The following is a 22,973-nucleotide window of genomic DNA, read 5'->3' on the forward strand; positions in this document are numbered from 1 at the left end:
CCATGAAGGATTAGCAGTATCCCTGTAAAATTCTGTCATCCCTCCAAAAGTTGAGCCACACCAGACCTTGACGTATGGATCAGGGTCATTTCCAGGATCACCAGTGAGGCCCTTGGCATATAAGCCAAACACTCGAACAGCAGCGCTGGCAACGTCCAACTGAGACGCCAGCATCAGCACAACCAGAGACATCAGCCGAAGATCATAAAAGACTGCCATGGCTGTCAGAAAGAATACAGGTTCAATTATAAAGAGGTAAAGCACAAACATTGAAATAAAAAAAAAAGATTGGTGCCTTAAAATTGTCAAGCTGAAGTGCGATTCAGTGTTAAAGATACCTTACCTTGCTTGTATTAGATTCAGTATGAATGCCTCCTGATCCTCACCCCTTTATAAAGCCACTAGCATCTTCCAAAAGGTGATCAGGTGGTTAAATCTCATGCGTATCTGTGTTGACTTATTTACATTTGGCAAGCTGTCAAGTGTGTATAACATTTTTGCCTAAGAGAGCATAGAAGCAGTGCATTAAAATAATTTTAGTAATTTTTTTCTTTAGAAATGTAATATTTGTGTTTATGTTGGTTAACGTTTATATTATTTTCAACGAAAGTTCAAGTTATTGATGTGTGAGCAACCATCTATTTTAAATAAAACAGTATTCTAATGTTTTAAACATAATTTAAACATTTAGAAATGTAAATGCCTCGTAAAAAAAAAAAAAAAAAAAGTTTAATGATCTCTTATTTTTATTGCATGTTGGTCAGACCGGTGAACATGATTTCACCAAGTACAAAATGTTCCTGGGTCAACATCTTTCTTGATCCTGGCCAAAAATAACATTTGATTCTTGTGCAATTTACTTAAGTACCGTAAATGAAGTTAATCCAACACGGGATTTCCCCATCCCATCATGCTTTGCACAATGCTGGATAGAGAGAGCAAATAAAATGTTGAAATAAAATGTTATTTTATGCATTTTTTTTATCAAGATGATAAAATTGGGAGACGTTTTAATGTTCTTTTATGTTTATATTTGAAAGAGTTTCAGGTATGTTAGTGTTTTTGGGGGTTACCATTGTGGTGAAGTGTAGAGCATGTGTTTGGGCTGAGGACCTGCTAACAACAATTAAAGTAGTTTTAATAATAAAAAAAACAACTACTTTGGGCATGCCATCCATCTTCTGGCTTGAACTTAATAGTTTTGGACAAAATTAAGATTGTTAACCTGATTCAACGAAATGGCATTGAATTTACAACCTGAATTCCAGAAATGTTGGGACGTTTTTTTAAATTTGAATAAAATGAAAACTAAAAGACTTTCAAATCACATGAGCCAATATTTTATTCACAATAGAACATAGATAACATAAATGTTTAAACTGAGAAATGTTACACTTTGATGCCTGCTACAGGTCTAAAAAAAGTTGGCACGGGGGTAACAAATGGCTGAAAAAGCAAGAAATTGGGAGAACATCTAGCAACTAATTAAGTTAATTGATATCAGGTCTGTAACATGATTAGCTATAAAAGGGATGTCTTAGAGAGGCAGAGTCTCTCAGAAGTAAAGATGGGCAGAGCTGTGAAAGAGTGCATAAAAGGATTGTGGAATACTTTAAAAACAATGTTCCTCAACGTCAAATTGCAAAGGCTTTGCAAATCTCATCATCTACAGTGCATAACATCATCAAAAGATTCAGAGAAACTGGAGAAATCTCTGTGCGTAAGGAACAAGGACGAAGACCTTTTTTGGATGCCTGTGGTCTTCGGGCCCTCAGACGACACTGCATCACTCATCAGCATGATTGTGTCAATGACATTACTAAATGGGCCCAGGAATACTTTCAGAAACCACTGTCGGTAAACACAATCCGCCGTGCCATCTGCAGATGCCAACTAAAGCTCTATCATGCAAAAAGGAAGCCATATGTGAACATGGTCCAGATGCGCCGTCGTGTCCTGTGGGCCAAGGCTCATTTAAAATGGACTGTTTCAAAGTGGAAAAGCGTTCTATGGTCAGACGAGTCCAAATTTGACATTCTTGTTGGAAATCACGGACGCCGTGTCCTCCGGGCTAAAGAGGAGGGAGACCTTCCAGCGTGTTATCAGCGTTCAGTTCAAAAGCCAGCATCTCTGATGGTATGGGAGTCCATAAGTGCATACGGTATGGACAGCTTGCATGTTTTGGAAGGCACTATGAATGCTGAAAGGTATATAAAGGTTTTAGAGCAACATATGCTCCCTCCAGATGACGTCTATTTCAGGGAAGGCCTTGTGTATTTCAGCAGGACAATGCAAAACCACATACTGCAGCTATTACAACAGCATGGCTTCGCCGTAGAAGAGTCCGGGTGCTGAATTGGCCTGCCTGCAGTCCAGATCTTTCAACTACAGAGAACATTTGGTGCATCGTTAAACGAAAAATATGTCAAAGACGACCATGAACTCTTCAGCAGCTGGAAACATATATCAGGCAAGAGTGGGACCAAATTTCAACACCAAAACTCAAGAAACTCGATGCCTAGACGTCTTCAAACTGTTTTGAAAAGAAGAGGAGATGCTACACCATGGTAAACATGCCCCCGTCCCAACTATTTTGAGACCTGTAGCAGGCATCAAATTTGAAATGAGCTCATTTTGTGCATAAAATTGTAAAATTTCTCAGTTTAAACATTTGTTATGTTATCTATGTTCTATTGTGAATAAAATATTGGCTCATGAGATTTGAAAGTCTTTTAGTTTTCATTTTATTCAAATTTAAAAAACATCCCAACACTTCCGGAATTCGGGTTGTAAATTCAATGCCATTTCATTGAAACAGGTTAACAATCTTAATTTTGTCCAAAACTATTAAGTTCAATTATCCTAAATTAATATCAAACAAACATTAAAACAAATAATCCAGTGTAATTGGTTAGTTTATTTAGTGAATGTCTTTTAGTTTTCATTTTATTCAAATTTAAAAAACGTCCCAACATTTCTGGAATTCGGGTTGTATATGACATATCAAACGTGGGCTCAAATAACATTTTGACATGGACCACAGATAATGTTGTCTAGTAGCTCATGAGAGACATAATAAAGTAACTATGAACAGCTCCAGTCAGAACATCGCGGGTTGCCATCCCTTAAAGGGATAGTTCACCCAAAAATGAAAATTATTCCATGATTTACTCATCCTCAAGCCATCCTAGGTGTTTATGACTATCTTCTTTCAGATGAACACAATCCGAGATACATTTAAAAATATCCTTAGTCCTCCAAGGTTTATAATGATTGTGAATGGTAGGCCAAATCTTGAAGACAGGAAAAATGCATCCATCCATAAAAAAATGAATCCATACGACTCCCGAGGGTTAATAAAGTCCTTTTGAAGTTAAGGGATGCGTTTTTGTAAGAAAAATATATCCATATTTAAAACTATATATTCAAACAACTAGCTTCCGGCAAAAGACCGCATGCAGAAAGCGCAAGTCGACTTGCGCCAAATGAGTAATCCTCTGACGTGATGTATGACGTAGGATGTAGGAGTATCATAAGCTTAGACGCCTCTCACGGTTCAAACAAATATGGCTGGGCTACAAACTCAAGCTCCTCTTCTCTTACATTGAAATCCTCCGACATTTCTCTTTAAAATTTCTCATTTTAAACTTCTAATTCGTGACTAGTGTTTTGTTTTGCTCTCTCCTCTGTGCCTCTGTGTGCGTCATTGCGTCAGGTCAAAGTTTTCTTCTGCCCACATTGACGTGCGCAATATGCGTACGGTCGTCCGCTGGAAGCTCATTATTTGAATTTATAAAGTTTTAAATATAGATATTTTTCTTTCAAAATCACATTATTTCGCTTCAAATGGCCTTTATTAACCCTCCTGAGTCGTATGGACGCATTTTTTGTCTTAAGAATTTGGCCTGCCATTCACAACCATTATAAACCTTGGAGGACTAAGGATATTTTTAAATACATCTCGGATTGTGTTCGTCTGGAAGAAGATAGTCATATACACCTAGGATGGCTTGAGGGTGAGTAAATCATGGGATAATTTTCATTTTTGGGTGAACTATCCCTTTAATTACGGTAGTTATGTCGTGAACGCAGCATAAGTTCGTTGTTTTGATTCGGTAGGAACTGTAAAAGGATGCTGCTGTTTGCTTGCGGTGCTCTGTGACTGACATCTGTCTACATAAATTCAGCACAGCATGAAACATTCTGATGACGTATGATGTCTGTGCGAACAGGGTGCATGATGGTATGTAAAAACAGGTAGGACATCGTATTATTTCATTCAGACCAAAAATAATTATTGGATTTACATTTTATGGTCCTACACCTTCCACAGACGATATATATATATATATATATATATATATATATATATATATATATATACACACACACACACACACACACACATGTACAGTTGCAAGAAAAAGTATGTGAACCACTTGCAGAATCTGTGAAAATGTTAATAATTTTAACATAATAAGGGAGATAATACAAAATGCATGTTATTTTTTATTTAGTACTGTCCTGAGTAAGATATTTTGCATAAAAGATGTTTACATATAATCCACAAGACAAAAAAAATTGCTGAATTTATTAAAATAACCCCATTCTTAAGTATGTGATTTACTGATTCTTAATTCTGTGTGTGGTTACCTGGATGATCTACGACTGTTTTTTTGTTTTGTGATGGTTGTTTATGAGTCTCTTGTTTATTCTGAGCAGTTAAACTGAGCTCTGTTCTTCAGAAAAAATCTCCAGGTCCTGCTGATTCTTCAGTTTTTGAGGATTTTTTGCATATTTGAACCCTTTACAACAGTGACTGAATGATTTTGAGATCCGTCTTTTCACACTGAGGACAACTGAGGGACTCAAACACAACCATTAAAAAGGTTCAAACATTCACTGATGCTCCAGAAGGAAACACGATGCATTAATAGACGGGGGGTGAAAACATTTGGAATTTGAAGATCAAGGTAAATTGTATTTAATTTGTCTTCTGGGAAACATGCAAGTATCTTCTGTTGCTTCTGAAGGGCAGTGCTAAATGAAGAAAAAAAAAAAAAAAAAAAAAAATTTGGACCTCTTCATCCTGTTCAAAAGTTTTCACCCCGCCACTCTTAATGCATCGTGTTTCCTTCTGGAGCATCAGTGAATGTTTGAACCTTTTTTAATAGTTGTGTTTGAGTCCCTCAATTGTCCTCAGTGTGAAAAGATGGATCTCAAAATCATTCAGTTACTGTTGTAAAGGGTTCAAATATGCAAAAGATGGTGGAAAACTGAAGAATTTTTGGGACCTGGAGATTTTTTCTGAAGAACAGAGCTCAGTTTAACTGCTCAGAACAAACAAGGCACTCATGAACAACCATCACAAAACTCACAGTACACACAGTATTAAGAATCAATGGTTCACGTACTTTTGAACTGGGTTATTTTAATAAATACAGCTATTTTTTTTGTCTTGTGGATTATATGTAAACATATTTTATGTAAAATATCTTACTCAGGACAGTACTAAATAAAAAATAACATGCATTTTGTAACTCTTATTTTGTAAAAATTTTGCACATTTTCACAGATTCTGCAAGTGGTTCACATACTTTTTCTTGCAACTGTATATAAACATTTAGACCGTTTAACATAGCGATTGCTTTGCTATCAGGATATGAGGAGACTTTCAACCAGTATAACAACAAATGTTACGCTCACATACAAAGTTAGGCTGAAACTCTAAATCTCAACCCTCAACTACTTTCACAGCCTTTGAATATGATATAATGGCTGGATCATGTTTGTGCACCTTATATATGTGTTTTGTGTTACTTTATATGTTAGCATTTTTCATTATTTTAGTGTGATATATGTTACCCTAATGGCGTTTTGTTTTTGTTTATGACCCTCACTAAAGCGAGTTGGTGCCATCTTGTGGTGCACTGTGTAATGTAATAGATAATGATGTAATTGGAACTAGAGCAACATTTTGTCATTAGAATCAAATAGACATGAGAGCTGTTGTGTAACCGTCTGTTTTGTGTTTGTGTGTGTGTGTCATCGTTTGAAATTTTAATATTGCGAAAACACTAGTTGATTGTGAAGCTGGTTTGCACCACAGAATAAAAAAAGCTAATTGTTACTTTTTATCTCACAATTCTGACTTTTTGCTCAATTGTGACTTTATATCTTGCAATTCAGACTTTATAATGTAATTTGCGAGAAAACTAAAAAAATTAGCAATTACCTTTTTTATGCAGTGCATGGTATAAACAAGCTTCCAGACAACCTTTATTTATGACTTTTAGCATTTTTTTTAATAGTGAACAGCATTTCACTAAAGAAGAAAAGTGTCAGCAGTTGATTTTGATGAACATATATCAATGCAAAACATGTTCAACTATTACTATCAGGCGACTTACAGTGGAGGTTTGTTTCAAAGCAGCTTTACACAATGCTGGTTTGGAACAGATTTATTTTAACTCATACCTGTAAAACAGAGTTCCTTTGTTCAGATAACAAATAATGGTAGAAGACTTATTTTCCACCTGTCTGATACATGTGCCCAAAAGATCATCAAAATTCAGGTCTTTGTCCCACACCTGCAATGTCAGGGTTTCATTTGCTGTGCAATTTGGGAAGTTGAACTCTGCAGACCATGAAGGATTAGCAGTATCCCTGTAAAATTCTGTCATCCCTCCAAAACGTGAGCCACACCAGACCTTGACGTATGGATCAGGGTCGTTTCCAAAAGGATCACCAGTGAGGTATTTGGCATGTAAGCCAAACACTCTAACAGCAGCGCTGGCAACGTCCAACTGAGACGCCAGCATCAGCACAACCAGAGACATCAGCCGAAGATCATAAAAGACTGCCATGGCTGTCAGAAAGAATACAGGTTCAATTATAAAGATGTAAAGCACAAACATTGAAATGAAAAAATAAGATTGGTGCCTTAAAATTGTCAAGAAGCTGAGGTGTGAATCAGTGTTAAAGATACCTTACCTTGCTTATATTAGATTCAGTATGAATGCCTCCTGATCCTCACCCCCTCTATAAAGTCAGTACCATCGTCCAAAAAGTGATCAGGTGGTTAAATCTCTGCATATCTGTGTTGGCTTATTTACATTTGGTGTGTATAACATCTTATCCTATAAAGCAGTGCATTAAAATAATGTTACTAACTCTTAGAAATGTATTATTTGTATTTATGTTGGTTAACGTTTATACTATTTTCAACAAAAGATCAAGTTATTGATGTGTCAAGTCATGTGGGGCAACCATCTATTTTAAAAATATTTAAACAATTTTCAAGGTAAACATTTAGAAATGTAAATGCCTTGTAAAAAAAAAAAAAAAAAAAAATTATGATCTGTTATTTTAGGAGACTTATTACATGTTGGTGCAACATGTTCCAAGGTCAACATCTTTGTTGATCCTGGAACAACATTCCAATCAGCCAATCAGATTTGAGGGAGAGGTTTAGGCTCATATCCAGGGTTAGGTGCTTCTACCTCAGTGTTATTCACCAATCATATCCCTCTGATTTTATGGTTTAAGTTAAGTTATGGGAAGGGTTATGTTAAGGGTAGGACAAAATATTTGTCACAGGATCAATAAAATATGTTGATCCGGGAACATGTCTTACTTTCCAAATAACAGTGACCGGGTTGGACCACATATGACTTGGCAGACAAAAGCATTTCAAATAAACAGTGAAGAAGTTTTGTTAAAATAGTTTTTCATCTATAAAAACAATATTTACTTGGCCATTTGGGCTTGTGACGATCTCAAATCACATGGCAAAAGGATATGGAACTGCAATGGCCTCAATTCACTGATTGTTGGTCCGACTCAGAATCCAACATGCCACCAATATGAAGAACGGTCAAGACACATAGTGCATGTACACATTTGGAAGGACTGGGCAGAGTGCATGGGCACAGAGTGCGTGTCATTCACCTTCATTTATTAGGATCAGGGCCAGATGAAGATTTAGTACCCCTCCCCCCCCTCCCTCAAGTAAAACAACTCATTCTCTTCCTACATGAGATGCAGATTGGCTAGTATGAACAAATACTTGGACATATAGTAAAGGTGGGCACAAATAACACTCTGAAATGGACCACAGATACATGTGCACTTGTGTATCAAAAGTAAATTTCATCAGCTTTATTGCTCTAAACTGCATGATAACTAATCCAGGATCCAGTGTGAATTGAGAATCAGAGGCAAGCTTGACTTATTTTAAATGACTTTTATTAAGTTTACAAATAAGGTAACAAACGCTGTTTTATTGGAGCGCAAAGCGCAGTTTTATATGAAGCTTGAACATCCTATACTTAGTGCAAAACAGACAGTTAAACATTGCAGATGATTCCCTACTTGTTTTTGTTTGGTTTTCATTTTAAGGAATTCTTTTAACATTTTGTACAATGTTAAATATCATACGGAGAGAAAAAAAAAAAAAAAAAACACTGAATGAAAGTCGCCAGAAGAAAATCTAGAGACTCAAAAGACAGCAAAACAAGCGGATCAGATAGTAGTAAAAAAAAAACAAAATAACTTAATGACAGGTCAGTAGCATTAAGTAAACATTGTTCTGTTGTATTTCTTTCCACAGGAGAGCGACTAGAAAGAGGGTTTCATTCAATAAGATACTTTTTGAGTGAGTTTGTGTGCATTTTTTCTGTGTAACTGAAGTATCATGCAAAAAAAAAAAATATATAATCACAATGTGTATCGATACTGAACGGCTCGTTCGAACATCAGCATGCTACAAACGCAATTTTTTTCAAAGTAAAGTGAAGGATAAAGAAAAAAGAAGAAGAGGTTTTTGTATTTTTCAAGGTGCTGTTATCATTTACATCAGAGGTCAGAGGTGAATCTCATTTAAATGTCCTGCACTGCAGTTACATTAGCGCCCTCTACAGTCAAACAGGATGACCCGTTTCTTACAGCGAGAGCAAATTAACACTTGTGTTGTATCTGGAACAGGGACATGGCACTCAGAGGGTATTTCATTAGTCTGAACACTGAGCAGGTGGGACCTCTTTGTTAAAGACCTTTTGATGTGTTCACAGTTTGAACGAACCGAACGACGGGGGTAAAAACGAGCTGTAAACAGGAAAAGCGTTGTGTACAAAGCAAAAGGTAACACAATTGCATTTTAAATATAGTGAGCCAGTTGAGAATCTATACTGTACAGTTGACCTAAAGTGAAGTTCCCGTGCCACACGTTTCACACAAAGCACACTACGCAGTATGTAACCAGTTGTAATCTAAGTCCTTTCAGTAGTTAAGGTGACTAGAGCATCTCCACTATGGTTTGTACCCCAAATAAAATGCTCTACGGATCTGTACATTGTACATCTGTTCTCTTTTCATCTGCACAGTCGAATGTGCTAAACGTGATGCTAAAAAGTAGTCTGACGTTGCAGGTCTAACGCAGTTGATAGTATTTAGAACAAACCAAAGCATTTACAAGAGTGATTTGACCGACTGCTACAAAGAGAGAGAGAGAGATCCCCCTAAAGAAGCTACTGATCTGCCATAAAACCGAAGGCCGTTGCCAGTACAGTGAGAACTTATATGGGCAGTGCGAGTTAAAAAGTAGAGGATTGATGAGAAATCAGTGAGAATTAGGCTACTCTTCAACAGTGCTGTTTTGGCAGAGCGTTGCGCTCTTGTGTCGGTAAGGGTTGCTGTCTTTTCTAACATTTCTGGTACTTTTCTCACTTGTGAAGTTACACTTGCGGTCACATCTGTTGCTAAATGAGTAAAACGTGCCTCTCTACACACACCGGAGAGGGTCTGACACTGGATGGTGTCAAAACCAATTAAGCAAGTGCTGCAATTACTGCAAGCTATTGGAGGTTCTGAAATACTTACAACATACTGTCTCATGCGTACTAACTTTCCTCATCCTGCGTTTCTATCTGAGCCGAACCCTCACCTTCACAAGAACCGCTCATGCCGTTTAAGAATCCATCTGGAAAACAAAGACACTGTGGTTGTCGAAAGCAGTGTTTAAATGGAAGGGTGCACTGATGATAGGCACACTTGCGCTTGCATACTAAGCTAGACCGATCAAAGTATCTACAACTCAATCCTCAAGTACTTTCACAGCCTTTGAATGTGATATAATGGCTGGATCATGTGTTTCTGCACCTTATATATGAAGCTTTTTGCAACTCTGCCTAAAGGCTAGGACTGTGCCATCAAATGGTTTCAGTCGTAGCCAGTTCAAAACGGCACCCAAAACGACACCTCGATCCCGCAATATATTAATATTCACCCTCTGTGAAGTCAAAAAGACCAGCACTCCAAACCAAGCGCACGCTTGAGACTCTCCACTGCCTTATATATCAAACCCAGAAGCAAAAAAAAAAAAAAAAAAATTAAATAAAAGAATAATGCAAGGCACTAGAATCTTCGGAAAGCTCACTGGGCATAGGGAAAGAAGGAAAGATTCGTTTCTTCAAGTACATTAATTGAATCCATTTTACATTCACATTTATCTAATAATATAAAGAAAGTAGAAAGGGGAAAAAGGGTTAAAGTGTCTCCAATAAGATGTGAATAATGAAATAGCTAGCCTTACATCTCATGAACGCCAATATCCAAAACCCTCGAAAATTTCATGTTTTTTTTTTTTTGTCTACTTTTCTTTTTAGCTAATGTTGTCCAACAACATTTATAATAATCACAGTGTTTCAACATCAAAAACTGATGAGTAAATACAGGTCCATACAGAACACGAATTCTTATTTGAATGTCTCGATCAAACTATCGTAAGAGGCCCCTAATGCTGCCATGATTAGAAAAGCTGTTACATTAGTCATAGATTTAAAGCTTCATGGGCCTCCAAGGCAGTACGTGTATGACGGCACGGTCCCGCGACCCCTAGTTTCGTATCCAAACCCCAATCCTACTGATTGTATCCATTATATTACACGTCACCTTGTGGTGTGGCCCAATGAGAGAACCAGAAGAGGACTGTAAGCGTGTGAATGTGCTGCAAAGCATGCTGGGAGCTGTAGGAGCTTGGTACAAACCTTGGGGGCAGATGAAAGGCCTCTGAACATGTGACAAAACAAAAAAATGTCCCTAACATTCTGCTACACAAGGCCGGCTTGAAGGGCATAGGGAAAGAAAACAACCAACCAATCAACCAAGCAAATGGAATCAAAACCCTCATAACCCAATTTAAAAACAAAGGAAATCTGTACATGGATCTTTTTTTGTTTTATCTAATGAAGGCCACTTCCTGTGTTTTAAAATGGGCTTTTTCTACCATTGTAATTATTGCATTATTCCATGGCATTGCAGCAGAGGGTTTAGGGCAAGAGGGGAACAAGGACACTAGGTTTGTCTCTTTGCCGCTCACCATCACCCACCCGACCTCTGATTGGTGATATGCTTGATGAATCTATCAAGAGGATATACAGGTGGATGGATTCTGGGACGGGTGGAGGTGGCATTCATTCCATCTTAGGTCAGCAAACCTCTAAACACAAGTCAAGCCCCTTAAATGTTTGGGGCTGGGTGATGAAGGATGCACACACCTTAACAATAAAAATGGTCACACCTTCTTTGGCCACGTAACATTGTACTCAAAGTGTCCATTGTTTTATTTTCATCTTCTCTTATCCCTTGCGTCGTTGTGCATCATCCCTGTGGCGTATCTGTGAGCATGCAGGACGATTCTGGCGTCTATCCTTCTCAATCACCCAAAGGAAACTCTTGTGACAGAATCTCTGCAATGCAATCAAATACTTGCTTAAGTCCACTTTCAGTCCGTCCCCCTTGCCTCTGACTGCCCCCACCCCCAACTCGAGAGTTATTTAGGCCTGGCGCGGCTAGGCCCTGCCCTACGTTGTCTTCAGGTTGGGTCCACCCGGGTGGCTCACTGACTTTTGCAAAGTGCTGATGTGGAAGGTCTGTAAAGGGGTGGGCACCTGGGGATATTGGCCCAGGGGTTGTGAGGTGGCCAGCAGACCAGCCTGGGTGTGCGCGGCTGAGCCAGCCCACTGGGTGCTGTAAGGTGCGGAGGGGAAGCCGTACTGTGGCGTGGGACACAAGGAGCCCTTCCGGGCCCCCAAAGAGGTAGCGGGAGTGTTGGGCATGGGTGAGTGGCCACTCAAAGTTGAAGGGATGCTTGGGCACAGCTGGCCTGGAGCCGAGTACTTACGGCCCATGTTGGTAGGAGGGACCATCTGAGAAGAGGGGAGATGAAAAAAGTTCATTTAGAGCATCTAACTTCAAATTCAACTGTGAGGTCCGAGTTTCTCAAGAACAAAGTCTTACGTCGTAGCTGTGGCCCTGAGGAGCCACTTGTTGTTGGTGCTTGGAGCCTCTCTTGCCCTGCGACAGGTTCATAGCATCCCTGGCCCAGTTGTCCACCAATTTGTGCAGCTCGTCTGTGAACATGCCCTTGCAGCTCTGGGACTGAGAGACCGGCGGTTGGTTTTGATTCTGACCAGTTCCCACCACCGTGTTGGTGCTGCTCGTCCCTGAGCGGAGAGAAAAAGAGGAAGAGAGAAGACTGTCGTAAAGATGAAGTCTCTCCAGCGAATGCCACACTGAAACATCTGATACAATCTGAAGCCCACAGACTATATCAATGTGTACATGTATATTTTCATATACAGTTCCTCTCATTAGGTTACATACGCCTTATATAATATGCAAAATGTTTGATTTAAAAATAAGAGAGATGATTATTAAAATTTACTTCTGCCTGATGAAACTATCTGAAATAACAGATTTGAGAATCAAAAGTATTAATGAGTTAGTTCACCCAAAATAAAAATGACTCACCTTCATGTCGTTCCAAACCCGTAAAACCTTCGGAACACAAATTAAGATATTTTTGATGAAATCCGAGAGCTTTCTGACCTCTAATAGACTAATTACCACTTTTGATGCCCAGAAAGGTAGTAAAGACATCGTTACAAAAGTCCATGTGATTAGTTGTTCAACTGTAATGTTATGAAGCGACAAGAATACTTTTTGTGCACACAAAACAAAACAAACATAACGACTTTATTAAACAATTTCTTCTCTTCCTTGTTAGTCTCCAATGCTGTTCACGTAAGCAACACCACGTATGCATCAGAAAGCTCTCGGATTTCATCAAAAATATATTAATTTGTGTTCCAAAGAGGAGCAAAGCTCTTACGGGTTTGGAATGACATGAGGGCGAGTAATGTTCATTTTGGGTGAACTAACCCTTTAAAATGTTGCATTCAAGATAAACCTAGAAATAAAGCAAAAAATTAATTAAAAGAGAAGTAAATTTGTGATTTTGATCATTGTGAAATGTTTTTTTTTTTCTTTTTTCTTTTATCCAATGAAGCACAAGATGCTCTTTGGATCATCTAAAATCATGATCATCAGGTTTTACACAATCTTTTGGAGTTCATAAATACTAAAATACCTGTTTGGTAAAATATCAGGCTCTTTAGGACAATGCTAAAAACTATTTTATTATATTTATCTCTCCTAATTTAAATAAATGCTAAACATATTACAGATTATACAAAGGGTACAGTATGTAAACTTAAGAGCACAACTGTACTGTACATATAATGTCATGTGTATACAAAAACAAAAGTCATGGCAGTGAGGCCCTATCGAGCACCTGGGCGTCCGCTCTGAGGCTAAAGTGACACTTTTATCACTCTGACTCCAGCCTGCAAAACAGGTCACGATGACAACATTAAAACACCATCTCTGGCTTTCCATCGAAGCACAGTGCTACGCATCTGCCTGTGCTTTATCATCATGCTTGCCATGGTTGTTTTTATTGCAACACAAGAGGGAGCAAAAGAGTGGTGAAATGGAAATGGATTCACCATGAGCTCCAATATTAGCTTAAAATTAACTGCAATGTCTCAAAATTCATGGAGGCTAACTATATGAAACTTTCAACATCTACTATTTAGAGAATTAATGAGATTAGTACCATTAGCTAAACTAGTACAAAAATTGTTGTAATCTTGTCAGCATAGTAGTATTTGTGGGAAGTATGAGTAAATAAGCCTCTTTCTGAAAAACAAAGCATTGCAGTGAGGATTACGTGGTACATAATTTACACAAAAAAGCTGAGCAGTTAATATGAAGTGAGATGAAAAATTTGCAAAATGAGTGGAAATGCCTCAGCTCCTTCGTTAGACACATCACTGTCATGACTAAGAGATGACGGTCTTTAATCATGCACTGGTATTAGCTAATTGGTCCGTTTATCTATACGTCTGTCGGTGAAAAAAGAGCTGATGCATTTAAGAATTTACTCAAAAATTAAGCTGATGAGGAAAAACAACATTTTTCTAAATCAAATCTTGCACAGTTAATTACATTCAGCACAAATGTCTTGCCAACTATCCAGACAGCCATCCGGCGATACAGATAAGACCTGTTAGGATGGTAAACACGGCCGCTCCAGAAAGCAGCAACAGGAAGACGACACTTCGCCAAGACTGAAGCACCAAAATGTATTTTGGGTGATGTAGACCAGAGCAAGCCATGCTTAGAAAGATAGCTACTCCTTTATCACCATGCTGGTGCTGGTGCCAAAATCAATACCCAAATTGGCCCTGTTCCATGCATTTCCATTGAAGGAAAAGTGGTTTATATTGGCCCTTAAAGCAAAAAGTTTTCAAAACAACAGCTATATATATATATATATATATAGTTTGGGGTCAGTAAGTTTTTATTAAAGAAATTAATACTTGTATTCAGCAAGGATGCATAAAATTGATCAAACTTGACAGTAAAGATATTTATAATTAGGGATGCTTTAATTTTAACATTGATAATCATGGATAACAGTACACATCTGAAGTTTCTCAGCTGAAGAAAATAATCCATTATTTATCAGCTTTAATATATCGGCCAAATTTTCTTATTGGGCCGATAACAATAACATTAAAAATGAACATATATCGGCTGATACAGATATATCATTCATCCCTATTTATGTTGTTACAAAAGATTTCTATTAAAAAAAGCTGTTCTTGTGAACTTTATATTCATCAAAGAATCTTTAAATAATGTATTACTGTTTCCACAAAAATACTGTTTTCATTTTTGGGTAAGAGGAAATGTTTCTTGAGCACCAAATCAGCATGATAGAATGATTTTTGAAAGATCATGTGACACTGAAGCTTTGCCAACACAGGAATAAACTGCTGTTTAAAATATATATTTTTGATCAAATAAATGCAGCCTGTGTGAGTATAAGGCTTCTTTTAATCATAATATATTGTGGATGTTAGAATATTTATACAACTAAGATACAGATGTGGAAAAAAATATCCACATGCCAAGCACCAGCACCACCTGGTGAAAAAGGAGTGAAGGAGAGATGTAGGCTCTGCACAAAGCTTGACTTCAGCATTTACTGGATGACTTCCATTCACTTTTTTCAATAACATGGGAGGATCTTGGTATCCTGTATGTGAAAACCTACCTTTCTATGTGCAAAATGTGAGCTGTATACCCTCAATACGTAGCTTGTGCATTGGACAGCGATTAAGCCTTGTGCACAATGAGGGAGAAAATCAGCCAGGCCTCATTATACCCTTGTAATGGGTGGGAATCTCCATCCAAACAGGATGAGGTCGATGTGCAGTAAGCAGGATGAGTCTTAAGGGGATAAAGAAGAGTGCAGAAGGGAGTCTGGGGCTTCAAATTGGCTTGTGCATAATGGGATGAGTGCTCAGACGGGTCCATTTAGAGTGCATTAGTCAGTCTGATGCCGAGTGTGGCGTCGTCGCATGGCGAGGCGTTTTGCGAGAGTAGTGCCACCAGTTTTAACAACATTCGCATGCATGTTCGGTAAACAATTTCTGGTGGGAGATCTCATTTTCATGTGGAAATCAAATTTAGGGTAGTGCATATGTTTGAGTTTAATTTAAGAGTGAAAACACATGGCATGCTACACTTATAAAAACATGAATGGGTCATCACAGGAAAGAAATGCTCAAGTCAGCCTGAGAGCTTAACAGGGAAACTAGCTTCAACAGGCCACAGGACATGAAGCGCGAGGTGACGACAGGAAAGAGAGGGAGGGAGGGAGGGAGGGAGTGGGAGGATGTAAAAAAGAGAGATAATTACTACAGAGTTGGTTGCAGGGGCACACTTTTTTCACCATCTTCCCTGAAGCATGGAGAGAACGGTGAGATTGGAGAGAATCAGTGGTGCAGTAACTCCACGTCCAACACAGTGCATTATGGGAGTGTATCAGAACATGCTAGTCTAAAACCTGATGGCTGTTACATTCATACTGTATTTCCAAAACAGTGAAGGTGGGGTGAGTGGAGGAAGGTTCTCATGTGGTTGTGACTATTGGGTCTGTGGTCAAAGCCAGTGATCAGGTGTATTCACATTGTGAGAGGAGATAATTGAAGTCAAGTTTGCAAAGGAAGACTGTGCTGAGCTGAGACGATGTGAGAAAGTGCTTGAGCTGGGGTACGTAAAATGTGTTTTTTCTTTTAATAAATAAAAAACTAAGGGAAAATTCAGCAGATTGTAAAATATATATGTAGTGACTTGCCTAGAATGCCTTGAACCAATATGTCAGCTGTTCATTCCTTTCGAAAGATTTAAATAATGAAAGTGATTAAATTATTACGTAATTATTTGAGGAAATGAGAATAGTAAGTTGCAGGATCACACTGCATGTGTCAGAAAAGGAAAAGCCAATCGATACTGATAAACATGAGCCATGTTTCAGCAGATTCATTGACGTGTCATTATTATTTGATCATACTATATGGCTAACACTTTACAATAAGGTTCAATTTGTATTTGCGTTACAGCAAATATGAACTAACAAGCAGTGTTACTGTTAACTAAGATTAAAAATATTAAAAATCAATTTTCGGTAACAAATAAAGCTGAAATGAATTAAAATATTAAATATTACATGAAAAACTTCTAGAAATTAGAACTTAAGTTTAAGATTAAATAGTAAAATGACTAAAACTGAAACTGAAAAACTAAGAAAATAATAAAAAAAAAAAAAAGTTAAAATAACTATAAAAAAACTAATAAAAATGGCTAAAGCACATAAAAATGACTAAAACTTAAAACAAAAATTAAAGCTGATTCAAAATAGTATTAAATACTTTAACCTAAGTATATAAATTATACTAAAATAACACTGCTAATAATAAACTATTTTTACATTTTTCATTTTAAACATTCTTCCGTGATCTCGCTGTGAAAGTGATGGGAACACTCCCACTTTCAGAATATATTGTTTAAACTACTTGAGATAACTGCTAAAATACAAGCTGTACAGCTTTGGGAAACTGTCAAATGCAGCATGTTATTAATCCTTTAAATTATTAGTAATTAATTTATCTTAAGCAATTCTGTTACTGTGTTAAACCAAACTTCAGCATATATGAGGAAAAATATTAAAACTAATAATACAAATGACAAAGTGTCCATCGTAAACAATTAAAAATAATTAGAAAATAATTATTGGACCTCAGAGGTTATGCTAGTGCATTACTGAATATAAACTGTTAGCGATGAGCATAAGTTGTTTTTAAGATTTATAACACAATGTCTGAGATGATCAGCCAATCAGAAGGCTTGGCAGAATAAGAACTAATCACATGACATTGTAGGAAAGAGACAAAAGAAAAAGCGTTACACACAAAGAGCCAAGCAGGGCGTACTCAGAAAACGCGTCCTCCTGCCACCTGGTTTGAAGGTCACTCTCTCCGACCCACAGCTGAACTTTACACAGCCTGTGGTACAAAAAGAGGGAAAGAGAAAGAGAGAGATGGAAAGGAGCAAGAGACAGTGAGAGAAAGAAAGGAAGAGATGGAGCAGATAGAAGAAAGAGAAAGAGATAAAGGAAACGTACACAAATACACAGTGAGAATGGTAACAGAGGTCAGTAAGCCATGAATTCCTGACAGATAGAGAGAGTGAAGGAGGTGAAGGAGGGGAGGAGTGGCCCTGGGTGGGTGAGCATCGAGCTGCACGGAAGAGGGGAGGAAAAGCGTCCCCTGGAGGCACAAGCATCAGCCCTGTAGCTTCATCCAAATCAAAGCGTGTGCTTTCTCAAATGGTCAAAACAAAGATTTCTACGTTAAGATTTGATTCAACCTGTACCACCAGAAATAGGGCCGATATACGAAACACAACAAAATTCATGAGCGCTTGACAAAAGTTCAAGAATTTCTTCCCACTGTGTGATTCTGAAGTTTTCTCCTCAAATTGGGAAGACTCACAGGAAGCAGGCCACAGTTGGTTTATGTTACTAAAAACATCCAAAATCGACAAATCCAACAGAGTATATACGAAGAGTTGAAGAGTTGAAATGAATTATATATACCATATTTTTGGGATAAATTTGCAAGGAAGAAAGTGAAGCACCAACAGCTGTCCCTTGTTTCAAAATCAAGCAAATGCTTAACATTTTTAACTAAAAAGAGAGAAACCTGACCTGTTTGAATAAATAAGAACTTTTTTATTTTCTTTATTTTTTGTCCACAAAATAGTATTTTATAAGTATATTTTATTGCAATTACAATAAATTATACATTTATTTCAAATACTGGTATTACGGTAGTATCGCTAAACTAAAGCTTCAAAATACTGGCGATTCCATTGTATTTTTTAAACAGTAGTATGGTCAATACGGTTTTACTGTAAGGAATGTTGTATGTGCGGCAGGTACACCATTTAAAACATTCATTTGAACGTGTGATTGCAAAAACATTACAAGAGAGGTTTTTTGTGTGTGTTGCCTTTCTGCTGTGCCCTGTGTAGTAAATACTGTGTAGAATTAGTGCCTTATTGAGCGTTTCCCCATGCTTCAGTTCATTTTGCAATGAGATAAAGTTGCACTTGCACATCGTTGTTCGCACTGTGACAAGAGCAAGAGTGCTGTTTTTGTTTAGTTTCTGAATGAATCTGTATTTTTGAACAAATTGGGCAAATCACTGATTCACTAAGCCATTCATAAAACAGTCATTTGCTTCGTTCCTGAATGAATCAACTGTTTTGAATGAATCGGATTCAGTGACTAAACCGTTAATGCTTGCTGCCACCTACTGGCGACTTCTAAAAGTAGGACTATTTAATTTTTTTCCAACATTTTATATTTCTATATTCAGAGTTTTATATTTAAAACATTAATCTCTGTGCTACTGTGCAGTACTAAGATGAATTTTGTTTACACTGATTTCATTTGATTGGTAACAACAGCCAGTTATTTATTCTCAAAATGAAGTATTCACAGGAAAATCTGGTCTGTTTTGATTTACATCTATGTATTTATGAAAGTTTGGTTCATTTTGTAGATTTGAATTATAAATTAACACAATACTGCATGGTATCGCGATACTACTTGGTATCGTGACACTTCAGCTGGTATAGTATCGCAAGACATTTTTATGGTATCGTGACAACCCTAGTATGATATTGTAATCGACGAAAACTGACAATGTTTTTTTCTGCTCATTGCTTACCCATAATGTCACTTTATCTTTTTACTTTGTGTTTAAAAAAAGCACAGGGTCAAGCTGAAGGCTGTGATGTGTTTCTTTATTTTTACCTTGCGAGGTGACGCACAGACTGGGCGCAGAGAGCGTGGCGTCACTGGTGTAAGCGGAGCACAGGTTCTCATTAGAGGGGGAGGGCTTGAAGGATTGGAGCAGAGGGCTACTCCCCCCATCTATCATCCCCCCAGGGGCCAGGAAGGCCTGCTGGGGCGGGTACACGGAGGGAGCACTCTGCGCTGATAAAGTGCTGGTTGCTGTAAGACCACACACAAAAACATATAGAAGCCCTGATCAGAGCCAGGACACAAGACTCAAACACAGATTTGAAGTTGACAAGATCCACAAAAATTTTCTGAAAAAAGTAGTTTCGTAGGAAATTCTAAGAAGAATTTAGTAAGTTTAGTAAGTGCAGTTCTTGAGACGAAATCTTAAATTATCTTCCTAAGAATAAAAAGTTGTACTTATTATGTAAAATATTTAATTTTACATAATAAGTACAACTTTTTATTCTTAAGAAGAAAATGTAAGATTTAAGACTTTTCACACTGTTTAACCCTGGCTTACTGTTGTTCCAAACCCCGCTTTTAACCCCGGGTAAAGGAACGTTTCACACTTGTAATTTAGAAGTGGGTTAGCACGAAAAAAGTGTCAATTGGGAGTGAAGAGACTGTTTAATTCTTATATTTGTAGTCCGAAAATTCCATTCAGGAAAAACTTGATAGCAGTTGGCAATATATAATATGAGGATGATATGAGAACCTTTATGTAAACAGGTCATGTGCTGCAGTCATCCAATCAATGACACTGACACCGCAAATATTCAAATAAGAACATTAACCCAGGGTTTAAGAATGTACAGTGTGAAATGTCAGCTTATGAATACCCAGGATCAATAGTTAACCCTGGGTAAATTATCAGCAGTGTGAAACATGAAGCAAGATAACCCAGAATTCCGTTTACCCAGGGCATAGAATGACCCAGGGTTAACTCAAGTGTGAAAAGCCCTATTGGAGGATATCCTAACTTTAAGAATTTATTTACAATTAGGGCTCTATGATTTCCGTGATGCAGAAAACGCACTTGTGTTTTCAGCCTCTGCTGCCTCACTTTATGAGCACATGAATGCATGAACTTCATCTCCAGAGCCGTTCTGAGAGTCACTTCATGAGCATTTTACCCTTTCATTTGACAAAAACTATTGTCATATCATAAACACACAGAAACTCAAAGGTCTTTACTGCAACCCTTCAAAATAAAAGTTCAGTTTAACTTAAAGAAATTGTGACAAATATATTACTGTTGTACAGTAGAATTTAGCTACGCCTCAATGTAATAATAATACTAACACAAATATCAATAATAATAATAAATTATTATTATTAAAACTTTTTTCTTTAAGGAATAATCACAACTGTTCTTCCATGTTTTAATTTGAACAGTAAAGCTCTGTTGTGCAGCACTTTGTTTGACAAAAAAAAAAATTGTTTAATGTCATATGATTAAAAGATCAATTAAATTAATGTTTTATTCCTTCATTTGATTGCCAGAAAAATTAAAATACACAACACAGGGTTCCTGAAAAAACATTTCATAGAAATTAAATAATAATAAAAAAAAATAAATTGTTGTTTTTAATGAAATCAATTAATTAGACATGCTTTGATTATTAAAAATTAATTAAACCATTAAAATGGAATCCAGAAAACTTGAAACAGAATTTGATCAAAATAAAACTGAATTTGCGGAAGAAAAAAAAAAAAAAGAAACTTATTTCATAGGGCCCTAAAAATGTAATTTTTGTTAAACTTTTAATAAATTGTTGTTAAATTGAATAAGTTTCATGATGTCAAATTAATTAGACATGCTTTTTGATTACTAAAACTTAATTTAACCATTAAAATGGGAGTCCAAAAAAATAAAACGGGAAAAAAACAGAATTTGGGAAAAAATAAAACGGATTTCATAGGACCCTATACAATGTTTTTAAAGAAAATTCCTTTATGGAATTCAAATTCTCTCTTTAGATTTTGTCTTTAGAACAATCTTAAGAAAAAAAGATAAGAATATATCTTTAAAATATGGATATTTTGTATTCCTAAAAAACATTGTCAATTGATCTGCACAAAAAGGCAAAGCAGAACAAGTGAATACCTGGCTGTACAGGACTCTTGCTGCCCTGGGAGCTACCGCGGCTGGATTTGCTGCTTTTGCTCTTGGTGGGACGTCGTCTGCGGCCAGCTGGGTTCACCACAGGTGGGTTGACCATGGCGGGTGGAACTTTGCCCAATCGGGCAAAAAGGGCGTCAATCTCAGCCTTCTGCCGAGTGTACAGGGCCTGACTCTCTATCATGTGCCTGGGAGTAAAACAAGGAAAGCACAATTACACTGCTTATCTTTCACCTAGGTTATGCTGTTCCTGTTACAATGTATTCATCAAAAACAAACATACTTCTCCCTCAGCTTGCTGACTTCTCTCTTAAAGTCCTCATCTTCAAACTCCGAGTCATTGTCGCTGCTGAAGTAGGAGCTGACAGAGTTGTTGAGGCTCCCGGGACTCTGGGCTGGACCGTTGCCCATGGCTGGATGGGCTTGAGGTGCTGGCTGGAGTTCTGGGGGTTGTAAGCTAGCTGCTGCAGCCTCGTCCTGTGCTCTGCTCACTGAGAAACGCCCCACCTTCGTGTCTGTTTTGGTGGTAACCTGGAAACGGCCAATGGTGGTGGGCTGCGGGTGTGTTGCCATCTGGTTGGGAAGAGCAGGGAGGCCATCGACCACATCTGCTCTTACGTCTCTGAGGGGAGAGGAGGTTCGGTGCAGTGTGTTTTCAGGGCTAGAGAGAGTGGAGGAGGATGATGAAGAAGAGGTGGTGGTGGAGGAAGAAGACGTGGAGGATGAGTCATGGGAGCCTGTGGGAGCATGCGAGGCGTTCTCATCAGGAGCCACCGACACCTGAACGAGACAGAGAACAAGAGTGCCACCTGATGTCATACACAAACACTATGAATATCCCGTTCCTGTCATCACATTGCGAATGCGAAGTACCTGGAATCGTCCCAGTTTGTATCCTCCAACTGTAGGTGCAGCTGCTTGCTCATCATCCAAAGAAAATGGAACTGAAATAACATCATCATTAATAAGCAGAGCTGATAATGAGCTCATGTAATATGAGAAAGTGAACAGGCTTAGCTTTTTGCTAGCTGTTGTGTTTAAAGAATAGGTAAAAGTAAAGTAAAACTTCAGCACATACCTGGCTGTCCTCCAGGTGGCATCCCAGTAAGAGATGGCTACAGGTAAGAAAAAGATGAGAATCAGATTACAGACATGTAGATAAAGTGCAATTTAAATGGTAACACTTTACAATAAGGTTTCATTTGTTTACATTAGTTAACTACATTAGTTCACATGAACACTGAAAGTGACTTCTAAAGCATGTATTAATCTTAGTTTATGTTAATT

The 22,973-nt window shown here is 37.7% G+C and overlaps 1 protein-coding gene across 14 annotated transcripts in view; it reads right to left on the reverse strand.

Moving 5' to 3' along the window:
* Nucleotides 1-8,230: 8,230 nt before the first annotated feature.
* Nucleotides 8,231-22,973, reverse strand: part of wnk1b (WNK lysine deficient protein kinase 1b) — an 80,614-nt gene continuing 65,871 nt past the window's right edge. For 7 of the 14 annotated variants that reach the window (XM_051892444.1, XM_051892443.1, XM_051892433.1 and 4 more), the window contains 9 exons: nt 22,765-22,801; nt 22,560-22,630; nt 21,970-22,466; nt 21,672-21,874; nt 19,574-19,774; nt 17,664-17,756; nt 16,111-16,152; nt 12,298-12,503; nt 8,231-12,206 (listed from right to left, as the gene is read on the reverse strand). In XM_051892444.1, coding sequence (XP_051748404.1) covers nt 11,862-12,206; nt 12,298-12,503; nt 16,111-16,152; nt 17,664-17,756; nt 19,574-19,774; nt 21,672-21,874; nt 21,970-22,466; nt 22,560-22,630; nt 22,765-22,801 — 1,695 coding nt within the window. In that variant the 3' untranslated portion in view covers nt 8,231-11,861. Of the gene's footprint in view, nt 12,207-12,297; nt 12,504-13,633; nt 13,686-16,110; nt 16,153-17,663; nt 17,757-19,573; nt 19,775-21,671; nt 21,875-21,969; nt 22,467-22,559; nt 22,631-22,764; nt 22,802-22,973 lie in introns of all 14 variants that reach the window. The other 7 variants (XM_051892438.1, XM_051892437.1, XM_051892432.1 and 4 more) reach the window with 7 other exon arrangements.

The sequence above is a fragment of the Ctenopharyngodon idella genome, chromosome 4, assembly GCF_019924925.1.
Source record: "Ctenopharyngodon idella isolate HZGC_01 chromosome 4, HZGC01, whole genome shotgun sequence".
NCBI lineage: Eukaryota > Metazoa > Chordata > Actinopteri > Cypriniformes > Xenocyprididae > Ctenopharyngodon > Ctenopharyngodon idella.